This window comes from Acanthisitta chloris, unplaced genomic scaffold, assembly GCF_000695815.1.
Source record: "Acanthisitta chloris isolate BGI_N310 unplaced genomic scaffold, ASM69581v1 scaffold35311, whole genome shotgun sequence".
Taxonomy (NCBI): Eukaryota; Metazoa; Chordata; class Aves; order Passeriformes; family Acanthisittidae; genus Acanthisitta; species Acanthisitta chloris.
Genome location: NW_008655968.1, coordinates 19,467 through 31,113, shown reverse-complemented (window position 1 = coordinate 31,113; position 11,647 = coordinate 19,467). Strand labels below are relative to the sequence as shown.

Genomic DNA, 11,647 nt, shown 5'->3' with positions numbered 1-11,647 from the left:
TCCGTGCCGAGCGCGTGGGTGGCTCGATTCCTCCTCCCCTCCACGGGACAGGAGCACAGCACTGCGGGACGGCTGCTCAAGCCTCCTCTCTTCTCTTCCCTGCAGGATCTAGCACCCAGGAGGGAGGGACACAGAGGATTTTGGCCATGGCTCCGAGGAAGAGGAGCGGTCGGGGGATCTCCTTCATCTTCTGCTGCTTTCGCAGCAGTGACCACCCCGAGATCACGTACCGGCTGCGCAATGACAGCAACTTCGCCCTGCAGACCATGGAGCCTGCGCTGCCCATGCCACCTGTGGAGGAGCTGGATGCCATGTTCACCGAGCTGGTGGTAAGTAGGATGCTTTTTGGGTTTATCTTTTCCCCTCTATTCCTCCCCTCGTGCCCCTGTCCAGTCTCCCTTGCTCGGTTTTGAGTTGTCAGGCAAACTTTGGCATGATGGGATCATTAAGAGGTGCTGTTGCAGTTTTGTGCTGAACCTTGAGCTCTGCTCCTCCCTGAAGTCCTGACAGTTTAGGGTGGTTTCTCTTTCCCATTAGAAAGCCTTAATTTCTTAGAGCAGGAGTTGGGGTTGTTCTGTTTCAGTGATGAAGGGGAGTCCAAGCTGGTAAAGCAGGTTGTCCCCTGGAGGTGCAAAGTGACTTTACTTGCTGGGCACTCAGCTTTTCAGAAATCCTCAGGTGCATGCTAAACTGAGATTTGGAAAGTCAGGGTGTTGTTTCTTTATCCTTTGGTTGCAAAACTTGGAAAAACATGGATTAAAAAACCCCAAACATGACAGACAAAATAAGCTGTAATTTCCTCTAAGCACAAACATTTTGGTGTGGTGTGTTGGATGGACTCAGTTCTCTACTTTGAGTTGATCCAGCAGTGGGATGGGGTTTCCCTATGATGCTTGGATGTGTAGAGGGAGCTGGGAGTTGTGACACTGGTCAGTCACATCTCATAGCATAGCACATCCCATTAGATACCAGGCAGAGTGGTTCTGGTGAGCTGAGACTCTTGGAAGAGGAGAGCTCTGGGTAGTAGTATAAAGGATGGTTTTGCATGGATACCATTCTCTATGGGCAGGATGATAGGTCTGGCAGACTGGGACAGTAACACAGCACAGGGGGGTGAAGTGTCTCTGCAGCAGGACTCTTCTTGGAACAGTACTGAAAAACACCCCTGGTCAGGTTGGGTTTGTTCAGGTGGAATGACTGCCTCTGTCTCATGTTATTCTCCACTGACAGCTTGACCAAGTCAGATTTTCCTGGGGAATTCTTTCCCATGGATCACTCTCCCCATGCCTCAGCCAAAGCTGTGGCTGAAGGAGGCATCTGTGGAGGCTCACGTGCTGGAGGCCCCCACTAAGCCTGTGGCACCTCATCTCAGTCCAGGATTTTCAAAGCCTCTCCTCCAAACTCATCCAGATGCTTCACGCAGAGGCAGTGCCACAGGGAGTTGCTGTGTGTGCAGCGAGGCAGGAGGCCAGCAGTCCAGCAGGAACCAGTCCAGCCTGTGGCATGCCCTGGTGTGGCCCTTCTGTTCTCCAACCCTTGCTCCATGCTGCTGAAATTTTTGGGTTTTTTCCCCAGCCAAGGGGAAAAGTGAGAAAAAGGCTGAGAGGCAGCTGCTGCTCCAGGGCATACAGGCAGCAGGAGCCACACTGGCTCACTGGGGTCTGAAGTCATGCAGGGAGGGGGACAGTGGGTGCCCACTGTGCTCCTGTGCAAGTAGCTGCAACCCCCTGGCTCCCAGAAAAAAACCATCAGGCATATCTCAACCCAAGCCAGTGCCAGGTGGGAGGGAGGGGGAAGCCAAGCTCTGCCCCATGGGTGCAGGAGGGCAGATTTCCATTCGGGGGGGTGAAGTTACAAATCCCACCCTCCTTACAACAACTCCTTCTTGCTCTCAGTAACCTGTTGGTGTCGGGTATTAAATTTCAGCATTAGTTAAATGGTTTGGAAAGCATCCCACTGTTCCTGTATAAACCCACTGTGTAACATTTGGAAGGGAGACAGAGAAAGCACTCAGAGGCACTGGGCTCATCTTTATGCCTGCAGGAGCCTGATGCCACCCGGCCTGTCATGCTTGGCCGTCTGGGACAGCATGGCTTGTGCCTGCTCTGTGGGACTAAGGCTCCCTCCAAAGCCTTCAGTTGTCTCAGTCCATTGGGTTGAGGAAAGTCAAAGTGGTTGGAGGGGACCCAGAGGCTTTGCCAGCCCAAGTTGGTCTTTGGCCAACTCTTGTCCTGAAGCTTAGTAGTGACTTTTCTGCCCTATTTGTTGCCATTAGGGTCTCGAAGTGGCAGGGATGGAGGATTTCAGGCCTGGAGTGGAGTATTTTTGGGGTCATTGCTGCAGTGGATTTGGTCACCGGGGAGGACAATCCTCCCACAGACACCAACAACCAAGCAGGATCCCTGATCCACAGATCCCAGCCTGCTGCTTACATCAAAGGGCAAAACCTCTTTCTTTTTGGAGCCGTCCTGCAAAATATTCTCCGGGCTTCGTGTGTTTTTAAGTGTGCCTGTTCGTCTGAGGCAGGAAACATCCATAGCGTGAGAAATCGGTGATTGTCCCGTGCCAGCAGCAGAGGATGAGGGCCTGAGCTGCAGAGGGACGTGGAGCAGCTGTGACCCCAAGGTCAGCTAAAGGCTCAGGCTGCTCCCCTGGTGTCTTGTTTTTTGGCCTGCTTTATGTTAGATGGACACTCTGGATTTTAATTAAAATTTATAAATAGAATAGTTAATAAGGTGTTTATTCTGTGGCTGTGCAAGTGTTTTTGAGGGGCAATAACAGGGAAATAAGCGTTGGGTTTTGTGGGTTTTTTTGCCTGGGCACATAAGAGGAGCAATTTGCCTGTAAGGAATGCCTGATTTCCATTCTGAACTGCAGGGACGATGCTCCCTGTCCCAGCAAGCTGTGTGCAGCAAACAGGGACTTTTCCCTGGCTCAGGGCAGATGCAGATGTTGTTGCTGTGGTCAGTGACTGATCACTGTTTCCTCCCAGAGGAACCTTTTCCCTTTCCCTTCCTTCCCCCTGCCTGGGCTGAATGGGTTTTCGTCGCAGTATTGTTGGGATGTCGCTCAAGCAGGCACCGACCCTGTCTGAAAGGCTTTTCTTTGTCCGCTGTCCTGCCAGGGCTCCGGCCAGGATCAGCCACCCAGGGAGGAGCAGGTGCTGACAGAGAGACACAAACAAAAGCAGAGTATTTCAGCAAGATTTACTGATTTGCAGCTCCTTTGGCTGGGAGGAGGCTTTATGATTTTATGCAGGTTTCCTTGCATCAACACTGGTGTGTCCTGCAAGCTTTGCTCAGTGTATTTGCTTCCTGGGTTTTGTGTAGTGGTTTGGTACCTGCCAGGCAGCATCCATTGGATTTAAGGAGTTTCAGGAGCCATGGGTCCTCCTGTAGGACACATCAGGAGGATTGCTGTGCTGTGGGGCTGCTCAGCCCAGGCAGGAGGAAATCTGGGGTTGCACGAACTGCCTGCGAACCAAGAGAACAAAGCTGTGCCATCTGCCACAGCTTCTTTCAAGAGGCTCCTGCGTATCCAGGCTAACAATACAGCATTTCTTCAAAGGCTGAAATCTTGCTTGCATGCTCAGAGAAAGCACTTGCAAAGCTCCACATAATGGTGCCATATGGTAGATCTTGCCATAACAATCCTCTCTATTTTCCGCCAGCAACTAGACTTTCCACCAGATGGGTAAATGACTGATGTCCTTTATATCTGCTTAACACTCCTTGTCACTCCAAGGTTTGTAATGAAATGCTCTGTGTGTGGTGGTGTGCGTTGACCCCGTGGGACGTGCACCAGCCAAGGGAGTGGAATGGCTTGTCTTGGAGAGGGTAGCCAGAGCTCCAGCACAACCCAGGACCCCTCACTGGCTCTCTTCACACTGGGGTGGGTCACAGTGACATTTCCATCCCAGCAGTATGAGTGATGCTCAGATGGCTTGGATGCTTGAAGGAACTGCTGAGTCTGGTGTGGCTCTGCTTGCTCCTGGAGCATGAGGTGCTGCCTCTCCCTGGTCCCACACCTCACTCCCAGCCTGCATCCCTGCTGGCAGACGGATGCTGCCCCAGTCGTCCCTTGAGGCTTGTCCTCCCAAATACCCAAGCTTTGAGGAAATTCCATTTACTGCTCCCAGTGGGGCTTCTCAGACTTTTTACCTCTGACTTAGTGATGTAGAAGAAATTAGAGCAGCCTCCATCTAGCCCTGCATCCTGCCTGTAATGTGCAGTAACCCATTTTTAGCCTGTGAAACCAGAGCAGGTAGCCTTCTCTGGTCCTTTTTCTCCAGCGGTTTTCTGAGACCTGAGGAGGTGACACCAGGAGGTGAATGGCTGTGCAGTGTCCCTAGGCTCAGGATGGGTGCAAACACTTGCTCACTGATCTGGGATCAGCTGGAGGGATGAAATTCACACAGTCTCCAAAGTGCTGGGCTATTTGCCTTCCCCTCCTGTGCTGTGGAAGGCTGCTGTATCCCTCCCTGCTGCTTTATGAACTAGTGGAAACTTGGGAGCCTGAGGAACAACAAAAAGGTCTCTGACAGCTTATAAGATTTATCACAGCATTTGTTTTTGCCGTACTTGGGCAACTAATGCATTTCATCCGAGCCACTGTCTGGATGCTATCAGTTAGGAGATAGTTAGGAGATAGAATTCCCTGCTGCAGACATTAATTCTGTCGCCTTTGAAATGCTTCGTGGTGGATGATGGGTCTGTGGCTCACCATGTGCAGTGCTTGGGTAGGATGCTCCATGCATAATTGTCCTGCAGAGCTGTGCCTTCTCTTCCTCTTGGCATGCCAGGATGATTGCTGGTTTATATGCTGCTTGAACAGGGAGCAGAGAACAATCCCAGTGTGAGAAGAAGGTGGTGGTGCACTCAGTGTGAGCACTGTTACGTGTCAATAGCAGCACCGGGTTGGGAACTCCTTGCTAGTGATATCCAGTTGTACTTAGGAACTTAAGTAATGTGCTTTTCCTCCGGTTTCTAATCCAATAAGGAGAAAGTATGAGGGTTTGGGCCTTGCAAAACAACACGGCTTTTAAGTAGCAGCTGAGGGATCAGCTGCAAAGCCAAGCTTGCATTTCATGCTTGTAGGTCAGCTGTCGTATTTTGCTGCCTGGCCTTTGCAGCATTAAGGAGTTCAGGATTTTGAGAACCACTTAATGGTGACCAAAGCCCTTTCCCCTATATCTGCAGAGAAAAGCATGCAGTTGGTACCCAGGAATAAGTACAATTGCAGTAGTCCTTGTCTCCTGGGCAAACCACCCCTTTCTGCAGTGTCTATCCAGGGTCAGATGCTCAGTGTGGGGCTCCAGACCCCATCCCACTGCTGTCTCCTGACACCAAGCTTCCTCAGCTAATTAATCACTTATAAGGAGAAAAACCAAGTGATTGGGTAAGATCTGCTTTTAAATTCATTCTGCCAGGAAACGTGCCATACAGACCCTTACTGGGCTGCCCAGGTTCTGCTTGTTCAATGAGAACAGCCTGGACCTGCCACACTCCTGTCCCAGCCAGTCGCTCACGGCGCTTGTTTTCATCACCTCGTGGAGTTAACACCCTCACAGATAATCTCTTAAATGTATGTTTTGATAGGCAAGCATCTGATAGAGAAGTCGCACACCTACTCACTGAGAAAATAAGGGTTTTCTGCCTACACGAGTTCCCCAGCCCTGAATGAAACAACCCACCAAGGAACACTGTATTTCAGCTGAAGCACTCCTGTAATTGCAGTATCTCTTACAGCTACAAACTAGTGTGGGAGCTTGCCCAAAACCCATGCTGTTCCCGACCTGTAATTTTACAAAGAAGCCATGTTCTAGTACAATGTGAACCCCAGCTGAAGGCAGAGAGCACATAAGGAGCCCCTTTGTTTCCAGGAGAAGTACAACTGAAGTGGAAAAATTATATGGTCTACCTGCTAAATGCTTTCCACTTTGCACTTCATAAAAGAGGAGGCCACATCCTTGGGAGATGCCTGGGCAGCTCGTTTGATAACGCTTCGGTGACTTAATTGGGGCATTTAGGTTTTTGGCTTGTATGAGCTCCAGGTGTTTCTGGCACAGGTCTCCAAGAAGGATACCAGCCTCATTGGATGGGGAATCTGCTCCTGCAGGCATCTTCCTCACCGCTCGCTGGTTGGGTGGTGTTGCTGGAGTTAAGAGGAGGATTGAGCAGCACATGAGCTGTGCTTCATCACCAACCTCAGCAGGATGCACGCCTGCTGGGAATAGCCCGTGCTTGCCTTGGATCCATTTGCAGATACAAATGGAAGCTGTTCACACCACTGTACTATCTATTGCTGGGAGAGTCTGGGTGTTCCTCAGCGTGGGAGCACCACCCAGGTCAGCTTTTGGCAGCCAAGGCCTTCTGCAGCCCTGCAGGCAGGATCCTACCTGAGTACCTGGTGGTCCTAATTCCCATCAGCTCCAGTGTTGTTTGCAAGGATCAGCTTTCCTTTCCCAACACCTAACTTCTATAAGCCAATCTGATGCCTGCTTGTGCTAGGCATCTTGCTGGATGTCAGACCTTGAAATCATGGAAATCACAGAATGGTTTGGGTTGGAAGGGACTATAAAGATCATCTAGTTCCAGCCCCCCTGCCATGGGTAGAGACACCTTCTACTAGAAGAGGTTGGTCCAAGCCCCATCCAACCTCGGTCAGAAAAAATCTCCTTGCACAGTGACTCTGCACCTGAATAAGTTCTTTAACATGGCTTTAGGATGGCAGGTGTGACTATAGCCAGGGCTGTGGGGCAATGAGGTCTTGTCCCACTCAAGTCATGGGCGTGCAAGGAGTCCATTTCCATTTTCCATTGCTCATCAGCATCAAGCTGTAGCTGGCTTATCCTTCCTGTGTGTGAGTCCCTTGGGTCCCACGTGCAGAGTGGTACATCTTGGGCAGCTTTCAGTATTGAGTTGATGTGATCCAGACTCTTTATGAAGTCCTTCCCATGTTATTATCTGCAATAACCTTGGAGTGGTTTAGCCCCAGACCAACCACACACAGCTTTCCTACATAAGCATCCCTGTAAGGCTTGACATCTCAGCTTGACTTCCAATTTCAGGAGTTCTCAGGGGTGCCAGCAGTGGAGGTAGTATCTAAAAACTGACTGAAAAAGGAGGTGCTTCTTTGGGTTCATAAACAGGTGGGAAATCCATGCCTGAAACCTTATTTACTTGCTATCTTTGTATTTTATTATGGTAGAAGGTGCACCCACCAAAGGACAATCATCTCCAGCTTAGATTGATTTGACTTAGTCCATTTTAGCTATCACAGTAGTAAATAATGGGCATTTTTTGTTGTTGTTTTCAGGGTTTATATACAATTGTGTGGAAAAAGTGCACCAGTGATCCACCTGCAGGGCTTCTAGGTCCAAGAGTGCTCTGCATGGTAGAAATGTTTAGATCAATAACTCAGGCTGGAAAAGTACCATGGGTTAATTAAAATGGGAGAGAGGTTTTCCAGATGAGGTCAGTGAAAAGGTCATAGGAGGCCGAGCTCAATATATAAAATGAAAAAGTATGTATGAGGTTATAGATATATATTACAACGAAAAAGAATGAGGAACCTAAAAATACACTAGTATTGAAATATGAGCACCTTTAAAAATTTAGCCTATTAAAATAATTAATTGAATTAAGTAATATTAAATCATTACATGCTGTCTGCTTCAGTTAGGTGTTTGAACTGAAGGGAACATGAACCAGCTGCAGCTGGAGTTTATTGAAGAGCTAAATCAGCTATTGATAGGCATAATCTTTCTGCAGAAGAAGGAAGGAATACATATTTTATTGATGTCTGTCCAATGCATTCAGGTCAATAACTGAGCAGGGTAGATTAGGGTCTTTTCCAATCTGGGATGAAAAATTTGATGTGGGAGAAGGTTGACTAGGCATAAGCACTTTGAAGTGCCTCCACGTTATTCCTCGTTGCTGCTGCTCATTCCCTTGCTGTAAGCAATTTCCTTTATTCAGGAAATTCATTATATGATAAAGGCAAAATGAATAATAATCTTCTATCTGATATGCATATTCATTAAGAAATATGAATAGTTGATTTTTGTTCATGTTCTGTAATTGCAGCTGCAGGTTGTCGTGGGTAAATTAAAAATATACAGTGATAATATTAGCAGGAGTTGGTTTATCTGGGGGGTTGTTTTAAGCTCTTGGGGTACTATGACTGAAAGATGTATGCTAGAGAAGAGGTATTTTTATTACTAACACTAAAAATAGAATACTATTTTTTAAAAAGACTGAACTAAATCTGCATACGCTGAGAATTATAATTGCCTAAAAGATTGCTGCAGCTAAAGGAGCTGCTCCTGCAGGGCAGGACGCATGTGGAGCTGGTTGGTTGGTTGCACTGTAACAGTCACTGATTAGTAAGTCTTTTCTTCAAAAAAAAAAAGCAGTTTAAAAAGGAGTGATGAGCTAGGTAAGGTTCTGGGGCAGAGGTTTGGCATGTGCTGGTGTGGATGGCAGCAGGGCTGGGCAGCTGCCCCACTGGCCATGCAGGCAGTGCTGTCCTGCAGCGGAAAAACATAAGATGAGGAGCAGGGGGGAAAATGCTGATTGCCATTTCCCTTGACACCACAGTGTTCTGGGATAAATCAAATTGATGAACTTGGAGAAGAATGCCTGGAAGAGAGTGAAAAAGCGATATGACCCCTGAGAAGGGAAGCCGGTGCAGGCTTCAACAGGCCATTATTTATTGACTTTTTAATTCCCATGCTGGACCAGTTAATGCCAAAAAGTTTTCACTTTTATTTTTTCTTTCAATTTTTTTTTTCTGTTTTGAACAGTCTTGAATCTCTCATGCTTTAACTGAGGATGCAGGAGGTTTTGCCTTTATGTGCTGTAGTCACACAGAAATTTCTAAACTCTGCATCCATCCATGAGGAGTAACTTCACTTGCTCTTTATTATGTTGGTCATTTATTGATCCAGTGATATCTTTCTGTACATGTGTGTGTACATCTATGCACACATGTATGTATATATAAACTGAGGGAGAGAGAGAGAAGTTATGGACACCTCATCCCTGGAAATGTTCAAGGCCAGGCTGGATGAGGCTTGGAGCAACTTGGACTAGTGGAAGGTGTCCTTGCCCATGGCAGTGGGGTTGGATCTTTAAGGTCCCTTCCTTCTATGATTCTATATATACATATATATAAATGTATATATAAACCCATAATGGTTTTTATTTCAATTATGATGATGGATGACCTCCTTATGTATACAAATATATGGGATATTTGTAGATATATTGTCAGACCCCTGTATAGAGAGTTTTCCCTTAGGCAATCTCTACTCCTCAGCTGCTTCTTGCAGAATAGTGGCCTATGGGATCTGTGGGATGTAAGGAAAGAACCTGTGATGGTTGTGGCTGTGGGGGGGCAGCATCAATCTCACCCGCCTCTGAGATCCCATCCTAAGTGTCGTTTCTGACATCAAGAAATCTGCATTATCCTGCTCTTGCTTCCATTAAAACCTGTGACTCAGCCCATGGAAGATGCTCGTTAAAACATCCACTGTGGTATGGGTGACATGGTAGGGACAGGAGTTGGTGCTGAAGACTGTGCTGTCAGTCTGGGGCTCGACTTGATGCCCTTTCTGCGGGAAGAGTCAAACATTTCTTCAGTGGCAGTGCCTCACTTCTCTGTATGATCTGGCCTTGCCTTCAGGTGATGGTGGGAGACTGCAGACGAGAGAGGTGGAGGTGGTGGAGTCTCCCTCCTTGGATATATTCAAAAGCCAGCTGGACATGGTCCTGGGAAATGGCTCTGGTGGCCCTGCTTGATCAGGGGGTTGGACCAGAGGACCTCCAGTGTCCTGGGCTCCTCATACCACTCAGTTGCTACCTTGGGGAGATACAAACCATGGGAACATCTGCCCCTGAGTGCCACTGTGTGTCTTCCAAGGGAAAGGTACACACCACTTGATAAGCACTTGTTTGGCTCATGGGATCATTCTCACAGCATGATGAGCTGAGCCACACATTTCTAGGATAGCTTTAGGAGAGTGATGTGGAATTGCCTTCACTGGAGCTGGTGCCATGCTCAGAGGAGGTTGGCTTGACTGGAACAGCGAGCCATCAGCAAAGCAAGCTGCATGGAAGTGTTGCACCTCCTAGAAACAGCAAATACACCCAGAGAATCAAAGCTCCCCTATGAGATTTTTTGAAAAACCGTATTCAAATGAAGATTTAATGTGGAAACATGTTTCCTGATGTAAAGGTGAATAGTTTAACTGTACGGGATAAATATTTAAGAGTAGTGTCTCTCTTTCCAGTAAAAACACTCTGGGCAGAGACTTCCTTTTGGTAGCAAAACGAGGCTGTTATGTTAAATGCCTTTGACCCAATTCCAAAAACATGTTTAAAGTAGTGAAGTTGGCAGATCCTAACATGGGAGGCAGCCAGGTGGAAGGGACAGAGCTGCAAAAGGTGAGGCCAAAGCGAGGGGTGAAGGCTGTGAGGGTGATGGACATTGACCCACCAGTTATCTTCTCGATCTTCAACAGCCACCAACATCGCATGCTGTAGCTCATGGTTTGCAAATGGCCCATAAAATGCATTGCTAGTTAGAATCACTTAATTATTGAGCTTGTGATTATTAATTGAAGGCACATATGGGTTTGAGGTTCTGCACAGCTTCTCTGCCACGTTGTTGGCTCTGCCGTTCAAAGAGTAAAGACTTTGTCTTTGTACGGTGGGCTGTGAGCCCCTGGAATATGCCTGATGTTCCTGTCCTCTCTTGATCTTTTGGAGTTCCTGAGCAGCCTGCTTGGAGTCAAGGAGCACTGAGATACACATCAGTGAGCATAAGCAGGGCTGGAGGTGGCTGCAGGAATCCCCATGCACGTAAAACCAGCAAAGACCTGACTCTTCATGGTTGAGTCACTGTTAGAGCTCGGAATAACAGTCGTTAGTCACTGCTTGGTTATGAGGATTTTCATACTCACTGGGTGCCACATAGTATTTATTTAAACACCTCTCCTAAGCATCCTGCAAGGTATCATTAGGTAGGAGTTGTTGAGTGATGCAGGGCTGCGATGACTGAACATGTTAGAGCTGGGGCACAATGAAATGTGCTGTGTGAGACTCAGAAGGATTTCTGCACCTTTTTTGCATGTGTTTGCACGTTGTCATGTACTAGCACCTAATATGTTCTTCTGCTGTATGCCTTCTTGCTCCCTCTTAGGTTTCAGCTCAGTTTAGATTTTTTTTCTTGGTTAATAAACCTTTGTGCTTGCACAGGTCATATATTTAGGGTATGGGTATTTCAAAAGTTTCAGTAAATATTTTTCTAAAGACCTAAGTACAAATGTACATGGGTGGTGTTTTCATGCCTGATTATCAGAGTCATGTGGCCAGGAAGCAGGGTCACTCTTGAAGGCATTTTCCTGTGCTCACTCAAACCCTTACCATGGAGGTAAATATTAATCAGGAGATCCTTGTCCTCTCCCACACTCCCAAATTTACTTTTCCAATGAACTGAATTTCAGCCAGGTCCCTGTGTAGGTGCCATCCTGTTGGCCACATTTAGACATGCAGAAAAGCGTTCAAGGCCAGGTTGGATGGGGCTCTGTGCAACCTGGAACTCTGAGCAACCTGGTCTAGTGGGTGGCTTCCCTGCCCATGAC

At 47.6% G+C, this 11,647-nt stretch overlaps 1 protein-coding gene across 1 annotated transcript in view; it reads left to right on the top strand.

Annotated features, from left to right (window-relative positions):
* Positions 1-111: 111 nt before the first annotated feature.
* The window catches only part of DAAM1 (dishevelled associated activator of morphogenesis 1), a gene marked incomplete at its 3' end in the record, with an annotated part of 30,998 nt that continues 19,462 nt past the window's right edge, over positions 112-11,647 (top strand). Inside the window, exon 1 of the mRNA XM_009084139.1 lies at positions 112-329. Within this exon, the coding sequence (XP_009082387.1) occupies positions 147-329 (183 nt within the window). The remainder of the gene's footprint in view (positions 330-11,647) is intronic.